Source organism: Acanthopagrus latus, chromosome 16 (assembly GCF_904848185.1).
Source record: "Acanthopagrus latus isolate v.2019 chromosome 16, fAcaLat1.1, whole genome shotgun sequence".
NCBI classification, from domain to species: domain Eukaryota; kingdom Metazoa; phylum Chordata; class Actinopteri; order Spariformes; family Sparidae; genus Acanthopagrus; species Acanthopagrus latus.
The window spans coordinates 4,447,332-4,468,288 of record NC_051054.1 but is presented as its reverse complement, the minus strand read 5'-3'; the positions used below and the strand labels follow the sequence as shown (position 1 = coordinate 4,468,288).

At 40.6% G+C, this 20,957-nt stretch overlaps 2 protein-coding genes and 3 gene segments (V, D, J or C); 4 read left to right on the top strand and 1 right to left on the bottom strand.

Annotated features, from left to right (window-relative positions):
• ahi1 (Abelson helper integration site 1) overlaps positions 1–20,957 on the bottom strand; it is a 95,045-nt gene that overhangs the window by 22,769 nt on the left and 51,319 nt on the right. The window lies entirely within an intron of this gene.
• On the top strand, positions 1,134–1,853 carry LOC119004912. The segment is given in 2 exon segments: positions 1,134–1,455; positions 1,534–1,853. Coding segments are annotated over 2 exon segments (354 nt in total).
• On the top strand, positions 3,899–4,590 carry LOC119004454. The segment is given in 2 exon segments: positions 3,899–4,107; positions 4,191–4,590. Coding segments are annotated over 2 exon segments (375 nt in total).
• LOC119004458 (M1-specific T cell receptor beta chain-like) lies at positions 9,866–20,708 on the top strand. Its single transcript, XM_037071380.1, has 8 exons — positions 9,866–9,929; positions 10,116–10,406; positions 11,624–11,628; positions 18,166–18,223; positions 19,501–19,821; positions 19,924–19,950; positions 20,364–20,470; positions 20,568–20,708. Exons 1-8 carry the CDS (start codon positions 9,881–9,883, stop codon positions 20,592–20,594), a joined length of 885 nt encoding a protein of 294 aa, XP_036927275.1. The 5' UTR covers positions 9,866–9,880; the 3' UTR covers positions 20,595–20,708.
• LOC119004447 lies at positions 12,514–14,790 on the top strand. The segment is given in 2 exon segments: positions 12,514–13,752; positions 13,881–14,790. Coding segments are annotated over 2 exon segments (609 nt in total).

Here is a 20,957-nt window from a genome sequence, read left to right as displayed (position 1 = left end):
AGATGTGTAGTTTTAAAGATATTATTATTGTTGATTAAAACACCCAGAAAAAGGCAGATGGAGATCTACACTGACAAAAACCTGGCTAATGGTTTTCACCTTTCATGTGTCCGTATGTAAAACCTAAAACAAGGCACACAAACTATAACGAGTGTTTTATTTTCCTCTCACAGTTCACTGCCAGCATGTGGCCCAGCACCCCAACATCAGCTGGAGTTACGTGTCCCAATCTGCAGAGATGAACTGCAGCCACAACAGAGATGCGAGTCATAGCCAGATGTACTGGTACAGGCAGCGTCCAGGGGAGACCATGACCCTCATTGTGTACACAGCCTATGGTGCAGATCCAGACTACGGGGGGCTCCCTCAAACCAAATATTCAGCCCTCAAGGACGGCATATATAACGGGGCTCTTACTGTGAAAGACTTGAAGCTCGAGGACAGCGGTGTGTACTTCTGTGCCGTCAGCAAACACAGTGATGTGAGAGGCTGACAAAAACTGCTTGACAATAAATTTGATGTTTATTTTAGAGGTTTTAACTTTCATATTTTCCCAGTAGGTGGAGCTGGAGCTCCAGAAATACAGTTTTGATCAGCCCATGCTGCACACGACACTAAGTGCATCATGTGCAGATTTGATAGGAGCAGGTTGATAAAGCACTACTCTCAGTGTTCATTCAGAAGAGGAGGTCAACATGCCAGCGCTATTCTTTCTCTCCTGGCTCATCGGTAATCACTTTATTCATTCATGATCACCACTTCATCCACAGTCTCTACATAGTTAATTCATTTTCTGTCTTTCCAGGTGTTTGTCTGGGTGTTGAAGTCCACCAAACTCCTCCAGCTCTCCTCGGGAGACCTGGAGACAAAGTCCAGCTCGTCTGCAGCCATGCAAATACAGACTACACCCAAATGTACTGGTACCAGAAATCCCCTGGAGACCGAGCTCTGAAACGCATCGGGCACGTGTATTACGCCACCATAGACTACGAGGAGTCTTTCAGAGAACATTTTAACATCACTGGTGATATGAGTGGAACGACAGCAAAGAACGGCTCTCTGTTCATATACAACCTGAAGGCCCCTGAACACAGTGCAGTGTATTACTGCGCAGCCAGTGATGCACAGTGACTGCAGATCCCCTCTCCTTAATACAAAAACTCTCAACCAACTTTTATCAACACTTATGGTTTTGAATCAGAGCCTGAACAGGCTCCTCCCAGACAGCTGCTCTATGTGATGTCTGCTGTCACATCTTCACTTCTTTTTTAAACCTCAGTCAGCTCAGGAGAGGCATCGTTTGGATCTCCGTCACCCAAAGTCACAGTCACGTTGACCTCAGTGACCTAAAAAAAACCAAAACTCTGTGATATGAAGTTTGTTATCTAAATGCTTTTGAGTTTTATTTTGAAGCCGTCAAAATGATCGCTTTTTTCTTTTTCTGTTGCCTGGCAGGTAATAACTTTTAGATTATGCTAGTTTGAATTCATCATCTATCACGATGTAAATATATTCTTTATTTTCTCTGTCCAGGTGTGTGTCTGGGTTTCGAGGTCCGTCAGTCTCCCTCTGAGCTCGTCACACAACCTGGTGACACAGTGCAGATTTTCTGCAGCCATGATAAAACTGACCACAGAGTGATGCTCTGGTACCAGCGGCCACCTGGAGACACAGCTATGAAACTCATGGGATACTTGCACTACAAAGCTGTCAACATGGAAGAGTCATACAAAGATAATTTCACCATGTCCGGAGATCTGGGTGGAGATGCAAAGAATGGTTCTCTAATCATCCAAGTCACAGAACTGAAGCAGAGTGCAGTTTACTACTGTGCAGCTAGCAAAGCACGCTGACTGAAAACCTCTCTCATCCGAACAAAAACCCTGAACCGAATGAGACGCGCTCGCAAACACCTGCGGTTGTGGTTGTATTTTGGTTTGATGCAATCAAATCAGCAATAACTAATGTTATGAGACTGTCTTTTTCAGTGAAATTTAACTGGGACAGAAGTACAATTTGTATATCCAGGAAAAAAATGGAAAAAAGTGTGAATCCACTGGATCGTTTTAACAATACAGGAAATGTTCTTGTATTTTTATTATTGTTTGTGGTAACAAAAGCACATTTCATTTTGCTGAGAATGAGGGAGACATTGCAGCTGTGTCAGCAGTGACAGAACCAGGTATTTTGGGCGAAAATGGGTACAAATGTGAAATTCAAAACTGAATCTGAAGAAATGGGATGTTGCAACATCTCCGTAGTCTGCAGGATTGTACATATCCAACATTTATACTCAGGATTCTAGAGTTTTCTGTTGCTGTTTGGTAACGTTTATGCATTAGGTTTATGGTTCAGGTTAATTCTAATGTTCCAGGAACAACACCAACATTCAGTTTATGTGTCACATGTTTGCTTTGTAGCCTGTCAAATAAATATATTTTGTATGTGTAGATTAAAACACTGTTAATGCAGTGACACTGGTCACAGAAATGAAACTCCTCCCAGCGAGCTGCGAGTTGAAGTTTTCATCTTCACCGACTGCTGAACAGCGATGGTGTTTCCTCATCACTCCCTTTTCCTCCTCAACCTCAGTCCTCTCAGTCGTGTCTTCAGTTGATTCTCGACGCGGATAGCAACGTGAGATTCCAGAAACTGACGTGCTGATAAAAACAATTTCATGTGTCATCTGAAGACTTTTTCATTTGTTCTACAATGCGTGACAAAGACTGTATCATCTGCCTTCTAGTTTTCTGTTGTCTGTCAGGTAATAACTTTGAATGAGGGGATATTTTTATTTCAATCTATCATCTGTCACAATGTGAAGAATCTCTGTTTCTCTCTGTCCAGGTGTGTGTCTGGGTCTGCAGGTCCGTCAGTCTCACTCTGATCTCATCACAAAACCTGGTGACACAGTGCAGATTTTCTGCAGCCATGACAAAACTGACTACAGAGTGATGCTCTGGTACCAGCGGCCACCTGGAGACACAGCTATGAAGCTCATCGGACATTTGTTCAGCCATATTGTGAACATGGAAGATCCATATATAGAAAATTTTAATATATCTGGAGATCTGAGTGGGACTACAGCAAAGAATGGCTCTCTTATAATCAAACCTGTAGGACAGGAGGACAGTGCAGTTTACTACTGTGCAGCTCAAGAAGCACGCTGATAAAAATCCCCTCTGAACTGTACAAAAACCTCTCTACTATCTTATCATGGTTTCTGAATGAGACAGAATCCCAGACATCTGCTGCTGTGGTTGTATTCTGGTTTGTTGCAGTCACATCATCATCATCATCATCATCAGTATATGTCTCCATCTCATTGGTTTATTCTAATTAAACCGGACAAGACTGAAATATAATGAAATATGTCAAAAGCAAAACTCTTATGTGGGTGAATCAGGTGGAAGGAGGAGTGTATATAGATATGACTGATATGCAGCTACATGAAGCCACTCCTCCTTCTCTACATCATGTCTGCTTCCTACTATAACATGGCTCAGTTTAGAGAGAAAGCTCAAACAGCAGAGACCCTGTCTTCACTTAAATAACTCTGCATTTTATCCATGATTTCAGAGTAACTCTGTGTTCCACGTCACAATAATTTTGTAGTTTGAAACTCACATATCAAAACATTTATTCTTGGGCTTCTAGAGCTTTTTGTTGTTGTTGGGTGATGTTTAGGAAAACATGGTTTGGGTATGAAAAGACTCCTGGTGCAACTTTAATCCAAATGTTCAGGGAGCAACACCAACATTCAGTTTATCTGTCACGTGTTCGTTTTTTAGCCTACTGAATAAACATATTTTGCATTGGTATGTGTAGATTAAAACACTGTTAATGCAGTGACACTGGTCACAGAAATGAAACTCCTCCCAGGAGGGGACAGCGATGGTGTTTCCTCATCACTCCCTTTTCCTCCTCAACCTCAGTCCTCTCAGTCATGTCTTCAGTTGATTCTCGACGCGGATAGCAACGTGAGATTCCAGAAACTGACGTGCTGATAAAAACAGTTTCATGTGTCATCTGAAGACTTTTTCATTTGTTCTACAATGCGTGACAAAGACTGTATCATCTGCCTTCTAGTTTTCTGTTGTCTGTCAGGTAATAACTTTGAATGAGGGGATATTTTTATTTCAATCTATCATCTGTCACAATGTGAAGAATCTCTGTTTCTCTCTGTCCAGGTGTGTGTCTGGGTCTGCAGGTCCGTCAGTCTCACTCTGATCTCATCACAAAACCTGGTGACACAGTGCAGATTTTCTGCAGCCATGACAAAACTGACTACAGAGTGATGCTCTGGTACCAGCGGCCACCTGGAGACATAGCTATGAAGCTCATCGGACATTTGTACAGCAAAGCTGTTACAATGGAAGATCCGTATAAAGAGAGTTTTAATATATCTGGAGATCTGAGTGGGACTACAGGAAAGAATGGTTCTCTTATAATCAAAGCTGTGGGACAGGAGGACAGTGCAGTTTACTACTGTGCAGCCAGAGAAGCACGCTGACAAAAATCCCCTCTGAACTGTACAAAAACTCTGATAATGGTTTCTGAATGAGACAGAATCCCAGACACCTGCTGCTGTGGTTGTATACTGGTTTGTTCCAGAAACAGCATCATAATCAGCAAATGTCTCCATCTCATTGGTTTATTCTAATCAAACCAGACGGGACCAAAATATAATGAAATATGTCAAAAGCAAAACTCTTATGTGGGTGAATCAGGTGGAAGGAGGAGTGTATATAGACATGATTTATATGCAGCTACATGAAGCCACTCCTCCTTTTCTACATCATGCAGCAGACACCCTGTCTTCACTTAACTAACTCTGCATTTTATCCATGACTTCAGAGTAACTCGGTGCTCCGCGTCATGATGATTCGGCCTCTCTTTTACTATTTCTTTACAGGTAACAACTGCTTTGCTCTTAAACAAGCCATAACCTACTATTAACCCTCACATCCTAAATTAATAATCTGTCCATCTCTGCTCACTGCAGGTATTTCTCTCGGGGTTCAGATCCATCAGTATCCCTCTGCCGTCTTCAGAAACGCCGGAGATAAAGTGCAGCTTTTCTGTACTCACGGACAAATCGACTTCAGAGTGATGCTGTGGTACCAGAGGTCGCCTGGGGACACGGCCATGAAACTCATCGGATGTGGATATTCAGAGTTCAAGGATGACAGCGCTGAAGGGCCGTTTAGAAAACACTTCAGGTTAACTGGAGACCTGGGGGAAACAAAAAATGGCTCCCTTTCCATAATTGATCTGAAAGCAGCTGAGCACACGGCGACGTACTTCTGTGCCGCTAGAAGACCACAGTGTGTCGAACACCCATCTGCTCCTGACAAAAACCTCTTCAACTCTAAAAGTGGGTTAAAGAACAAATAAAAGAGTGTCTGGGGTTAATTTGTTGTCAACATATTAAAAGCTTGTCACCAAAAAAAAAAAAAAACCCTTTACAATCAACAGCAAAACACTTCAGAACTTCACGTGAAAAGAGCTTAAATTCCACAAATAATCATCCAGTTATCCAATAATCATCCTTGTCTTTGTCATTTATGCCAGTAAATGAAGTCTTTGGGTTTTGGACTGTTGATTGGACAAAAGAAGCGTTATGAAGTATATCATTTTGAGTTCTGGGAAATTGTGAAATAACTGATCATGAAAATAATCAATCCATATCCAAATTCCTCTATTGTCATCGCTCACAGGCACAAATGAGTAGGCAGTCCTCCTGACCGTGCATTCACACAACAAATAAAGTGACAAGAGTTAAAGAAAAAGACGAGTATAAAAACAAAAAAGCGTAAAAAAAAGTAAAGAATAAAAAATATGTACAAGGCAAACAAGCAGCTGAGGAATTCCAGGTATTGCACATTAGATAATGCTCTCTGGAGAGCGTCGAGCCGCTGCATCTATCAATCAGACTGATTGAAAGAAAGTTTCTCAGAGTCAACATGTGCTCTGATTTCTCTACATCACTTCCTGTCCCTCCTTCTGATCCACAAAGCACAGCAGAGACTCTGACTGGTTCTCCACATTCAACATGAAGCCGTCTCATCTCATCGTCTCCATCCTTACTTTGTTCTGGATTAAAGGTATTATACATTCATGAGGCCACTTTTTTGGAGTTGACACTTTCTAGTTTAACACTTCTTAACATTGTGTCTTCATCTCTTTACAGGAGTTCACCTTGATGAAGAAAAACAAGTATTTCAGTCTCCACCTGAACTGTTCATGAATCCAGATGATCAATTCAACCTGAGCTGTTCACATCAGATCCCGAGATACGACACTATTCTCTGGTACCAGCGCTCACCAGGAGACACTGTCCTGAAGCTGATCGGTTATATAAGTTATACAAGTCCTTTGCTTGAGCCATCATTTCAGAGCCACTTTCAAGTGAGTGGAGATGGAGAGAAAACAGCTTATCTTCACATCCTGAAAGCGAGACACCCTGAAGACAGTGGAGAATATTTTGCAGCAGCAAGTATGCACAGTGATAAAGTCAGTGACTGTCTCGTACAAAAACCTCCATAATAACCCAGCAGATAACAGCACAGCACCAGGAAACCACTGACACCATGTGACACAAAACTCTGAAACTCATTAGTTCATTACAAAGGGTTTGTTTCTTTGACTGTGTACATTTAGGAAGTAAAATAAATGAAGAGATTAATGAGAAAAATCAAGAAAGTGATTAAAGTGTTCAGAGAAGTCGGAGAAAGCGGGGGAATAAAAATCAACAATCATATAGAATAAAAGAAAAAGGTGAAACATTATTTATTTGAATTCTAAATCACATCCTCAATTCATCATGGACAGAACTTCCATCCTGAGTTATGACTTTCACAAAACTGGGACAAACAGATGGACAACCCCGGAAAAAGCAGAACTGAAGCAGAGGAGCAAAACTCCTCTGTCTTATTAATGTTATCTTCTGCTCCTCAGCTCTCTGGTCAGAAGGATATATTGACACATTTTACAGTCATAGTCACATAAAATGATTCCCTCTGATGATGTTTGTATGAATCAGAATACAAACAGTGAACAGCAGAGAGCAGTGAAAACACACTGACATGAAGACAGGTGGAAGCTCCTCCTACCTCATTATAAATGTAGTTATATTAATGACTCTGCACGTCTGTTTCAGTCACCAACAGACTTGAAGCAACATGATGTTGTGTCTGCATGGAGTTTTCTTTCATATCCAGTAGAAATTTTGCTTAAAAATGTTTGTCATTTGTGTTTTTTCTCTGTCTCTGCTCTCAGGTAAGAGTCATTAGATGCTGTATGTGCGATCTGTCATGAGACTGATATAAATCTGTGTTCACCTTCAGTCTGTTTATCTTCTAGATGTAGTGGTATCATCGCTCCTGATCCAACAATCTGCAGATCTTCTGATAAAGCCTGAAGAAACAGAAGCCCATCTCGATTGTCACCATGGAGACACAAACTATCCCTTCATGCTTTGGTACCAGCACAAGTCGGCAGCAGGAGGCCGAGGGACCATGGAGCTGATCGGACAGCTTCAATATGAAAACCCAACCATGGAGAAGAACTTTGAAGCCCGTTTCAAACTAACGGGACACTCACAGCGCCAAGCTCAGCTTGTGATCTCCAACATTAGCTCAACAGACAGTGCAAAGTACTTCTGTGCAGCTAGGAGCACAGTGCTTCAAGTCCTCTGGCTCCTTTACAAAAACCTGCTGGCCCGGTATCAAACATGCACCTGCATCACATCTAAACTGCCTGATCAAAACATAGTGACGCTTGTATTTGAGAGCCAAGAGTATTTTTCACACTGAAACTGCTGTAGTTTTCTATCCCTGCTCTAAGAAGACAAACAAAGTTTAAATAAACACTAATACTGTGGATGAGTTGATCGATCGGGCAGACTGGAACCTTAGGTTGAGATCTAACAATAATTTAAATGTCAATTAACCTGTTTTTTATTTCAGTTATAGATGAGGTGTTTGTTCTGCAGAAGATCAGAAAAAGGTGAAAAATGTCAGATGACTCAAATGTCTTATTTTGTCCACAACTCAGAGATATTCAGGTTCCTGTCAAAGAGGAAAAAGAAATTAGAGAAAAGAAACTGAAAAAAAAATCACATTTATGAAACTTGAATCAACTTAAAAAACATACGCAACATTAAAAGCACAACATTTTAGATTTTAGGCTATAAAATGATGAGGTACAACTTCTCCTGGCCAGTAGCAGAGACAGTAAAATGTCTCTTGTAAACATATCACATTAAAACACATTTGTTTTAGTTTAAATTTAGCCTGTGAAAATAATGCATCAACTTGTTGGGTGTTTTAGATGTGAGGTCAAAGGGAATTTGACTTTTGGCTTCTGAACTCTAGATTTTAATCAGTTCATCCTTAAATCATCGTGGACAGAAGTTCCATCCTGAGATATAACTCTAACAAGAGATGGACAGATGGACAACTCAGGAAAAAGCAGAACTGAAGCAGAGGTGCGTAAATAGCACAACTCCTCAGTCTTAGATGAATGTTATCTTCTGCTGCTCAGCTCTCTACTCAAGTCAGAAGGATGCACTGATTTATTTTACAGTCATAGTTATATTAAAAAATTCCTCGGATGATGTTTGTATGAATCAGAATACAAACAGTGAACAGCAGAGAGCAGTGAAAACACACTGACATGAAGACAGGTGGAAGCTCCTCCTACCTCATTATAAATGTAGTTATATTAATGACTCTGCACGTCTGTTTCAGTCACCAACAGACTTGAAGCAACATGATGTTGTGTCTGCATGGAGTTTTCTTTCATATCCAGTAGAAATTTTGCTTAAAAATGTTTGTCATTTGTGTTTTTTCTCTGTCTCTGCTCTCAGGTAAGAGTCATTAGATGCTGTATGTGCGATCTGTCATGAGACTGATATAAATCTGTGTTCACCTTCAGTCTGTTTATCTTCTAGATGTAGTGGTATCATCGCTCCTGATCCAACAATCTGCAGATCTTCTGATAAAGCCTGAAGAAACAGAAGCCCGTCTCGATTGTCACCATGGAGACACAAACTATCCCTTCATGCTTTGGTACCAGCACAAGTCGGCAGCAGGAGGCCGAGGGACCATGGAGCTGATTGGACAGCTTCAATATGAAAACCCAACCATGGAGAAGAACTTTGAAGCCCGTTTCAAAACAAAGGGCCACTCACAGCGCCAAGCTCAGCTTGTGATCTCCAACATTAGCTCAACAGACAGTGCAAAGTACTTCTGTGCAGCTAGGAGCACAGTGCTTCAAGTCCTCTGGCCCCTTTACAAAAACCTGCTGGCCCGGTATCAAACATGCACCTGCATCACATCTAAAGGAAGTAGAGCAAAGAGGGTTTTTCATTAAAGGAAAGTTACAAATATGTTTGTGTAGGCTGTCAATTTTAGTTCTCAAAAAGCAATTTGGAATCAGCTGAGAGAATCTCTAATGCATGTTGTTGTTGTGCATCAACTCTTTCCTGCAAGGCCTGTGCAATATGATTTACTGTGATACAAGATTTTATACTGTATCATCATAGATTGTTAATATTGTATCTTGTCATATGGCATAACTGGTTTTTTCCTGGTTTTAAAGGCTTCATAAATAAAGTGATTTTCTAAATGCAGCAGACTGTTCTACTTGTTCTTGTTCTTGCCTTTATCCACTTAATATACAGTATATTATGTTTGGAGATGGAGACTAAAAGTGTTGTGATATTATTTTAAGGCCATATCTTGTTGACACCCATCTGTAGTTCCTCCCCTTGGTTTATTTACCACGTCAGAGATTCTGATGTCATTTCCTCCAGTCAGATCAAGTGTTGGCTCGCTGTAATTTCTTTCACTTATCTTCCTCTTCATAAGACAAAATGATCACAGGTTTCACCATCTTGACTCTCTTTATTCTCTGTGCTACAGGTAAAGTTAAACCAAACATGAACATAATCTTTCTGCCTCTCATTGAACCTGAGATGGAAAATATTTCCAGCTGCTTTTAATTTCATCTGCTTTACAATGACTTTACAAACATGTAACAATATAATTTATTTTTAAATGATTTTGCAGACATTTGTTAGTAAAACCTTTCCTGTTCCTGTCCTTCAGATGTTTCTCAGTCGGTGCTGATCACTCAGTGGCCCGACTACATCTCCAGTCTCCCCGGCGGCTCGGCAGAAATGCACTGCTACCAGAACGACACAGATTATAACTATCTGTACTGGTACAGGCAGCAGAGAGGAAAAGCTTTCCAGCTAATAGTGTACATAGTAGCAGGCAACCCAAACTATGAAGAAGAATTCAAATCTGGTTTTCAGGCAGTGAGCTTGAAGAAGAAGTGGTCTCTTACGATACAGAGCCTTCAGGGGGAGGATGAGGCTGTTTATCTGTGTGCTGCCAGTCTACACAGTGATGTGGCAGACCTCAGCGCTGTGACAAAAACATACAGCGAGGAGGCTGCCGACTGTTCTGGCACCTGACTCACATTAATTATAATCAAATACAGGGAGGAAGATGATACCTACCACACACGTTGTTTCACCTATAATATAGTTTCTTCATTTTAGAAGTCAGTTTATGTCTTTTTATTAATTTGTGTCAGACTTCAAACAATCTAGTCAGTAATTTCCAATAAACATGACACAAACTTTTACATGAGATCTTGTTTATTTTGTGTCCTGCTAATGTTTAATTAGAATACACAGACAAAAAACAACTCAATTATCTAATAACTAACTGATATACATTCATGTATAATATAATTTGAATAACCACGTAACTTAATCTATATGAAATGTAACAAATAATATTTCACACATCACAATCAAGTGGTGACGGTGATAGAAAGCTGATAAAAACATTGTTAAAACCTCCATAAGTCTACAAGATATCTGACAATTCAAAAACATAACTAGTGTATGTAAATGCATGATCTGTAAATACAGAATCAACACTTCTTTAAGTGTTGATCATCACAAATTTTTATCTACAATGAGTTAATGAAATGTAATTATAGTATTAAGTTTGAATTTAAACATTTTAAATGAAAACTGTGTCATTCTTCGAATTGTCCATGTAATTTTATTCTTGAAATGTAAATTCTATTCAGTCTATTTTAAATGATTTTAGGGATATTTTGTGTATTTGAAAAAAAAAAACAGGGAAATACTGAAAAATCCATAAATTTACATGTGTTTGTGTACATTTGACTGCGTACAGTTGTGCAAATTACTGTCCTGAATAGATTCAACCAATAGGTGGAGGCAATGCACATGGTATAAAGTTTTATCATGAGAATGTGGTGATGATATCTCACACACACACACACACACACACACACACACACACACACACACACACACCCTCATTACCACGAGCGTCTCTTCTCTCAACACTTTCCTCTCGTCGGTGCTCGACAATGTCTTGCACACCACTGCACACATTTCTCTTCTTCTGGTTTTCATGTAAGATCTCAAACTTAATCCTGAGTAACATCAAACTACCTTTTAAATACATTAAAAATGCAATATAAATATCATGTTAAAGAAATTGTATACATGCTGCATCTTCTTCTCTGCTGCTTCAGTAACGTTTTTCTAAATCTGCTTCTTCCACAGGTCAGGTGTGCGCTGTTACAATCCAGCAATCTCCCTCCCAGATAGTTGAGGAGAGCAGTGAGGTCCACATTAACTGCAGCCATGATGATAATACACTTGTAATAATGCTCTGGTACCGGCAAAAAAGAGACAGCCAGTCCATGACCCTCATCGGGTATGGGTATGAATACACCCCGAACTACGAGGGTCAGTTTCAGAAACAATTCAAGCTGACGAGAGAAAACACAGTGAAGGGAACGCTGATCGTTCGCAGTGCAAACGTGTCAGACTCGGCTGTTTACTTCTGCGCTGCCAGTACACAGTGATGTGGTTGAACGACACTCCCTCACAAAAAACCCTTCAGCTTCTTCCTGTGAGCGAGTGTCTCTTTTCATTTTTTACTACAGGCTCACTGAGGGAAGCCGTTTCTCCTGCAGCAGACGACCGAACCTGAACGATGTCTCCGTTTGTGATCGGATTTTTTCTCGTTTTGCTGCCATGTAATGAAGATACTTGCAAAAATACTGATTTAAATGTGTTGTTTATGTTATACAGTATGTTTTTGAAACATTTCCTTGAATCTGTTTGATAGATCGAGCTACCTGTGTGACATTTCAGCCATCTCATCCGCAAATAGTCCCTGAAAAGACCAGAGTGGACGTACAGTGTAGTCACAATGACAGCAGTCTTAACGGGATGCTCTGGTACCAGCAAACAGAGAGCGGCCTCATCACTTTGATTGGGTACAACTTCTTCGGCAGCGTTCCGGTCACTATGGAGGAGTTTGAAGATCGGTTTGAGATTACAAGAGCAGACATCCGAACGGGAGCTCTGATTATTCAGAGCGTGAGTGTGTCAGACTCGGCTGTGTATTTCTGCGCCGGCAGCACACAGTGATGTGGTTTACTGTCGCCGCGCTACTAAAAACCCTGCTCGCCTTTTCTTTGTTGTCTTCATGTTGAAGATCCTGGATGGCAGGCCGGTTCTCAGGTTCTCAGTAGCTCTTTGTAAACGCACACAGAGAGAGATCGGAGAGATGTGTGTGTAAAGTGAACGGTTAAAGGATAAGTCCCCCCAAAACGAGCATCTAATCATTATCTATCTTATCCCATGTCAAAAGAAAGCCAGGTAATGTTTCTTAGTCGAGAGAAATCCAATTTTCTAAAAGTGTAGAAATGTGAGAAAGGCGTTATAATTATAAACCAGAGCTAACTGAATGTGTTCTGACCTATCGACAGAAGAGTACACAAAGGACTTTTTCGCTATGGACGCCAGGTTGAACAGTGGTGAGAAGACCAGTCATGTTTGGATGCCAAACACTCGTAAAGAGCTGATGCAGCCGCCATAGTTGTTCGTAGCAATGCTGGGAATTTGGTGATGTGTACGGTGACTGTATGATGTGACTCTACACTGTCTCTCATCCCTGTGGGGGAAAAAAAAAGAAAAGCTGAATCAAACAGAACAAGCAGTAGCACAAGCCAAGGACCAGCACTTAGTTCGGTCTGGTTGAAAGCGGGTAAATAAGTGCTACAAATTCAAACGCAAACACTTCAACACTCACAGATGAGAGTTTGTGTTTTACCCTGTCAAAAACATTCAAACTACATGAAAAATGATGCTCATGAATCACAACAAGGATTCAGCTCATGATGACAGTTTCACAACTACACAACAGTCAACACCACGACATCAACTTACAAGACAGCAGGAGAGTGAACATGTCAGCCAGCAGCCTCATGACCTTTAAGTTAGCCAACTGTTAGCTTAGCAAAGCGAACACCAAATGAACAATGTCTAAACTTCAACTCATGAAAGCCTACATGTTGGCACAAGGAAAGAAAATACTTAATTTGGTAAAGAACACCAATTTTTGGCATCTACTCTGTTAAACTCAAATTCAGATGCATTTCCGCCCTGAAACTTCCATATAAAAACCTCAGAAACACAGAAAACAGCTCAGCAAGTCTCATTTTATCATCAGAGAACAAGAATTATGTCTTTATGTTATTCTCCGATCATGTCTTCCTGTGATCATGTGACCTCCTGGCTTGTTTGTGCTGAACAGATTCAGCCTCATTCAGCTGGAAGGGGGCTCATCGCTGACACCATGCTGATCTCAGTCCTCTATCTGTCGCTTCTTTTACACTCAGGTAGGTTTTATGTATCGTCTTATAATTGATCTTCTAACTAACAGGTGCTTGAATGTTCCCATCACATCTGCGCGTTATTTATTCAGTGTTTAGTACATCAGTGAAACATTATCCTTCATGCTCTGCAGGTCTCACAGTCGTGGTTCTTCAGTCCAGAGATCAAGTGTCCAACCCAGGAGACTCAGTGACGCTGCAGTGCAGCATGGGTCCAGGGATCAACATGGGCAGCTACACCATGTTCTGGTACCGACAAACCCACCACGGAGCTCCAGTGGAGTTCATCATCAGAGAGTACGGTCAAACCGACGGGCACTTCCAGTCCTTTCTCAGAACAACGCAAAACAGCTTCACTCTTGAAATAACTGGGCTGCTTCTCAATGACAGCAGCACCTACTACTGTGCTGCCAGTCACAGTGATGCACACAGAGCAGACCGTCATACAAATAACAAGACTGACTGTCACAGATGGCACACAGGCAGGAAGGAGCTGTGGTTTGCTGGGTTTGCTACACTGAAGCACAGTACAGTACAATTTTCACAGCATCCCAACTTTTTGGGGGGAATTGAGGTCAAAGTATAATTCAATCAGTCTGAGAGGTTTTCGTCCATGTCAGATCACAACATTTTATATCAACCGTCCTGCGAGAAGTCCTCAGACTTCTGACACTTCTGACATGACGCTTTTCGCTTTAGCAAGGAACTCAAAACGTGCAGTTGCAGCTCAACGTCCACTAGGAGACGGAGGCTGTACAGAGAAGCTTGTACGAACCTGTGAAACTATATGAACGTATGAAAAAGTTCCTGGTTAGAGAAACACAGCTTTGATCATAGCAGCGCAGTCAGGTCTGATTTTGTAAAGTCTGGATAACTCTGGGATCACCGTGGCAATGATCGTCTTCTTGGCTGCAGCTCTGTTCTTCTCCAGTAAGAACACTTTTAAATCAGCTAAGAGGATTTTAACCAACAGATTTTCTTGCTCACTGTAGTTTGTTCCCATTTTTTTCCCTTGTTTTACAGATTTCTCCTTCTGTGTGAAACTTCACCAGCCTCCGCTTGTAATGAGTCGTGAGGGAGACCCGGCTGTGACGCTGCAGTGCGAACAAGACGACGATCAGTATTTCTACATGTACTGGTACAGACGAAGCAGCAGCGGGGAAATACAGCTGCTGACATATTCTCTTGGTAAAAACGTGCAGGCGACTGAAGCTCCCTTCAGCAAGTCCAAGTTCACCATGACCCGGCCTGCGGTGCTGACATCTTCTCTGCGTATTCACTCCGTTCAGGCCGCAGACTCAGCTGTGTATTACTGCGCGTCTAGTCAAGCACAGTGGTTCAGAAAGTCTCAGCAGCTAAACAAGAACCTCAAGAAGAAACCAGAGGGAGAAGACGAGGAGGAGGAGGAGGAGGAGGAGGACGGATGAATGAGGAAGCTTATGAAGGGCAACATTAATGCGACATGAAAATAAAAACTGGGTCAACAACTAAAAGAAAAAAAGAAAGAAAAACAGATTGATAAAGACAAAAAGCTTGTAAAAGAACTGCCTCTCTGTTCAGTGATGTTCCTGCGACACCACAGCGCCGATCGCCGCAGATAAGTTAGCAGGTGGTGACACTGTAAGTTTACAGAACATTATCAAGTCTGCACTGTCTGTTATATGTTAATTATGTGTGCAACCTGTCAATATCAAGGAACTGTCACACTTAAGAGGTTAGTATACACTGACCTCTGCAGGGTTCATCTGAGATTACACTTAAGTGTAGTAGTTTAAAGTGGAAATACAACTTAGAACTTGATCTTCCAAGTGGTGTTACTGTGGAGCCACTGCCAAAGACAGCTGGACTGCTTTCCTTTTCCCTCAGAGGAGCAGCTGCGAGCAACACAGGAGGAGAGCATGAAATTAGCCTATAATGGAGATGTGACAGCAGAGGGACATGGTGCCAGACCGCCGGCCTGACCGGCTCTTCAGTCAGACTTCACTTCCAGACAGATTTCATGGCAAAGGACAAAATAGCAAAACGAACTCTATAATGAAATACTGAGCAAAACTCAGCTCATGTGATAAAGTGCACAGCTACGAAATAATGTCAACACTCCCTTAGTGAGAGACAGATTAATGAAGTCATAACGACTGATTCATGCTATTAAGTGAGAAGAGTCAACTGTATTCTATCTTAAATCTGATTGATTGACTGATTGATATGCACTAGTCATAATCAGGCTCAATCAGATCATCTACAGTGTCTTCATGATGCTGCCACCAGGGGGCACTAAAGTCTATAAATACATATGTATATATATACACATATATATACATAATCAAATGAATCTAAGTAATACATTTTTTTTTTTTTTACTAATGATGCATTATGAAGGATGACATTTTCCTTCATCTCATTGATTACGGTTAGTTATATAATTACTTAACTTAAAAATGAACAGTTACTCACTCATTCAGCAGCTGCAGAGCAACATCACTATTCATTTGGAGTTGCGTCTCTCAGCCACCTGGTGAGTGTAAGTCTGATTTTCGATTTCTTTCAGCTCTGTTTTGGTCTCCACCAACTGCGTTTAGGAGAAATCTGGTTCTTTAGCTCTGTTGTGTTTACCAGCTACATGCAAACTGTGTCTGCCTGCTGTTTAGTTGTGATGCTAAGTGATACAGATAACAAGCTAAGTGGATATAAAGATAACAAAAGTAACTTAAAACCAAAATAATGAGCTTAAAGATGCTAAAATGCTTCACAGGATGGACTGGGACTGAGTTCATCACTACATTGGAAAGTATTTAATGTTACTCTGTGGATTTTTGTCTCCACTCTTCTCTGAGAACTGCGAGGATAAAGAGGTGTGACCAGCAGTGATGTCACTTCCTCCGAGGAGTGACGAACAAACCACCCAAACAAAGCCCAGTTTTATCTTTACCTCCCCTCTGTTGTTGCTTCTTTTCTTAGCCGTCACAGAAATAGCAGCAGTCAGGTTGGAGCTGGTTCAGCCGTCACCCAGCCCGACCTGCACAGCTGCTCCCACAGACGCACACCGAGATGGGGGCTGAGATACGGGGGAGCTGGGTGGGGGAAGGAGAGAGAAGAGAACGAAAGCAACCTCAGGTTTTTGTGTGACGGTTTTTCATCGTGGGGACAGGGGGCCACGGTGATACATCCCCATAGAGCCGTCGTACAAAAACCTCCTCCCATTGACTCCCATTGTTTAGACGGCTACATGCTGCTTTAGAGCAGAAAATACAATAATCTGAGCGTTTAAAAGATGTTGGAACACTTTGATATCGAAAAATCAATTGATACAAAAGTAACTGGATAGAACAAATGTTAAGAATATGACTTTTAGGTCACATTTGGGGTATTTGAAGTGTTCTTTTAATAATCCTGAACACAAACTAAACAACTTTGGACATCATGAAGCTCATCCTGCATGTTTGAAACTTCTTCCTCCTCTGGATTATCAGACTGTTTCAACAGGCTGATTCTGGAAGGTTTTGTGACATTTTGTTGGAGGAGACGTTCAGTGTGACACTGGAACTGAAGCTCACTTTGGAAAGGGGACAAAACTCACTGTTTTGGGTAAGTCGAAGAGTCGCACCTTCAGTTCACTGAAACAAAACTTAAATAGTCAAACTGTTAGTATGAAAGTGAAGGAAAACCAGTTTGTATATAAAAGTGAAAGTATTGAGCTGAAGTGAAAACACTGTGACCTACAACAGTCCTGCTTACTTCGGCAAAGGAACCAAACTCACTGTTTTAGGTAAATATTTGACTTCATAACTGTATTTTTACAAGATGTCACGCTGCTGTATAAACAACGTAAACAAGTAAAACTTCACAAAGTTATTTTCAATTTCAGCTCACTGCAACCAAAATAGTCGAACCGGTCATATAAAATTGAAGCGAAAGAAATGAATTATTGAGCTGGACCAAAAACACTGTGACCTTCACTGATCCTGCTTACTTCAAACTCACAGTTTTAGGTAAACATTTCAGTTTATTACTGTATATTGATCATTGTGACATCACTTAAAAGTCTTTACCGTTCACTTTCTAAAGACAGCTGAAATTATGAAAGTAAGAAAATCATGTTAAAGTTCATTAAATATTGTTCAGGTATGATTTTGAAAGAAGTTTCTGACACTGTTAATTCACACCAAGGCTCCACTTACTTCTAACAACCAACCGTTAAAGCACGATTAAAGCTGTTGTTGGCTAAATAATCATAAAACAGCCACTAAAGCATGTGAATGTTTAAGATGTGAAGGCTAGCGAAGGAAGATTTGACTCTTTTTTTGTAAAAATAAAGCAGATTGAAGTCTTTACAGTCAAAGAGCAACAAAGTTGGAATAATGTCAGAGAGTGTCAGAGACAAAGAGAGGCTGGAGGAAGAGGTTTTGTCACGGTTGAAAGTCTCTGTGCTCCTACGGCGAGGCACATTTTGGAGCTGGAACTAAACTCACCGTTTTAGGTAAGAAAACCTGCAGCGAAACCATCTCACAGAGCTTCAGTCACAGGTTCAAATGCATGTTTAGATTATAGCCAATTTTATGATTAGTTTTTTATTGCCATTTTATTTGATGGAAGTGGAACAAAGTGTACAAATCTTAAAGTGTGAAAGAAGTTCTTCTTGTAGAAGTTAGTTTGTGTCGATAAAGTCAAGACGTCTTATCGTCTGTTCTTCAGTTAAAGTGCTGCAGCAATGAAAAAAAAAAAAATTGGCTCTACGCCCAGATTATTTCTCTCACATGGAGTTGTGATCAGGTCTGTGAGATACTGTGAGTTTCCAGTCAGAAGCTTACTTTGGACCTGGTACTAAACTCACTGTTTTAGGTAAGAAATGAAAGATTATTTGATATATATGTAAACATAGTACATCAAAAAGATATCAGTGCAGAAATTACTGAATTATAAAAGTTTATCGTTTGATCTTATGCTCTTAAATGGACATTAGATCAGCAGTTTAATAATGTCGAGATTCAGTTTGGTTGGAGCACAGTTAAATGTTTGCAGTGGATTTGAAAGAATAGCCGGTTTATAGCTGTCAGTGCCGAGAGGTTGAGTAGTTTTTCCTGCAGTCTTGTATCAATGTGTCCAACTACCAAGCTGCTTACTTCGGCAGTGGAACCAAACTGACTGTGTTGGGTAAGAAAACTGCTAAAATCATATGCATTAAAGTTTGTTTACTGGCCTTCATTCAACCCAAATCTGCTAAATTAAATAATGTTGTTTCATTTTTATTTAGTGATTATGTTATACATGTCAAAATCTATAGATTCAGTGCAACAGCAGGAAAGTCTAACTTGGTCCCGGCACCAGATTTATTAATTTACTGTTGATGACATCAGTCTTCAGCAGTAGATCTATTAAAAACGGTCAACGTCATCTCATCTGCAAAACAGTATTTCTTTACTTGCATTAGTCGAGAAGAGACGGGACAAAAACTGAAAACTTGAGAGAGGGAAACAGTCAGTTGGTGAGATAAACTGTGATTATACTTTGAGTACTTGTTAGAGAAAAACTCATGTCAAGATAAACCAAACCAAACTAACCGTTCTTGGTAAGATCGTTGTAATAACATCAGATTAAACATTTATTGCAAGGAAATAATAAAGTTTGAGTATGAAAACAAAAACCTGAGATGACCATGTTGTTTCTGTCGTTATAACAGGTACAGCTGTTCATGCTTCACATAGATTTTGACCATGCAGCTTTAGTTAGTGTGATTTCTGTCTTTTGTCTTTGCAGAACCAGGTATCAACGTCACTGCACCAACAGTGAGAGTGCTCAAGCCGTGCAAGAGTCAAAAGGGGAACAAGACCTTAGTCTGTGTGGCCAGTGGATTCTACCCGGACCATGTCAGTGTATCCTGGGAGATCGACGATGTCGTCGTCAATAAAAAACGCGTGGCGACTGACAACGCAGCCGTGCGGGAGGATAAATATTACAACATCACCAGCTTGTTGAGGGTCTCAGAAGAAGAGTGGTACACAGAAGGCAAAAAATTCCACTGCGCTGTCCGTTTCTACGATGGAAGTGATTACATCTATCGTAATAAAACAGTCTTGGGTAATAAATCAACGTTCTTTTCAAGCTCACAAAAGATCTGAATCTGAATATTTCTGATAGAGAACATCTGTCCTGATCTGATCTATTTTATTCTTCTATCAGGTAAACAGAAGGTCTTGATGAACACAGGTAAATATAGTGTTTGGTGATTTTGTAAACATCATATCATCACATACAGAAGAAAACATTTGGTTTGGATTGTTGTGTTTAAATGTCCCTCATGTCCTTTTCATGAGTGACTGGCTTTTTAAGATTTCAACAACAAATGTTGGTTAATAAAATCAAATTAAATTTGCTTCCTCACATGTGAATTCTACATTTCCAACACACATTTTCACATGTGGCTGTTCATTTCCATTATTTTTCAGAAGTAATGGACTTAAGTTTGACATGAATTGCCTAACATCCTACGTAACTAGCTTCATTTCACGTTAATCTGATTTCCAAATGTCCAAAAGTCTGTGTTAGCTACCCTGACAAAGTGCCCCTGATGTCTCCTCTCTGTTTCTCAACACTCATCGTAATTTTTTAACTTTCTGCAGAACAATATCTGGCGACTACTCGGATTGCCACAATCTCCTACAGTGTTGTCATCGCCAAGAGCTGCATCTATGGGGCCTTCGTGGCGGTTTTGGTGTGGAAGCTTCAGGTTTGTCCTCCACTAACCTTGTACTTGTGACTCAACGTGCACGCTGATTCCTTTGTGTTAACTGTCCAAGACATTGTGTCCTTTCTGTCTGATGCAGGGTTCAGCTGGAAAGCAGGACGACTGAGAGCCAAGAATGAACGCATGATCATCGGGAGATGTGTCGAGCCAACAACAACAACAACAACAAACGTTCTCAGCCGTGACTGTAACGTCTTTACTGCATGTATTATATCGCTTTGCCAGCATCTTTGATATCTACACAACAAGATTAACTTCAGTCTGTACATATTCCTATTACGAAATGAAAAAGCTATAACTGGCATGGAAGACAATTTGGCATGAATTTCTTTTACCAATTCTGTTTGCATTTTGCATTTTTTTTAACAATGTGATGCTTAATTTCTTTCTCAATAAAAGTATGTCAGAGGATCTCCTCAATCATTTTATTCTCTCTCTTAACTTTTGCTCTGAGTTTCTGCTTACTGAC

Excerpts from the sequence above, each read along its gene's own strand:
- LOC119004458 (XM_037071380.1), top strand. The coding sequence starts at position 9,881 with ATGATCACAGGTTTCACCATCTTGACTCTCTTTATTCTCTGTGCTACA. Across the intron at positions 18,224-19,500 it reads AACTAAACTCACCGTTTTAG|AACCAGGTATCAACGTCACT; the intron begins GTAAGAAAACCT and ends TTGTCTTTGCAG. Across the intron at positions 19,951-20,363 it reads GAAGGTCTTGATGAACACAG|AACAATATCTGGCGACTACT; the intron begins GTAAATATAGTG and ends AACTTTCTGCAG.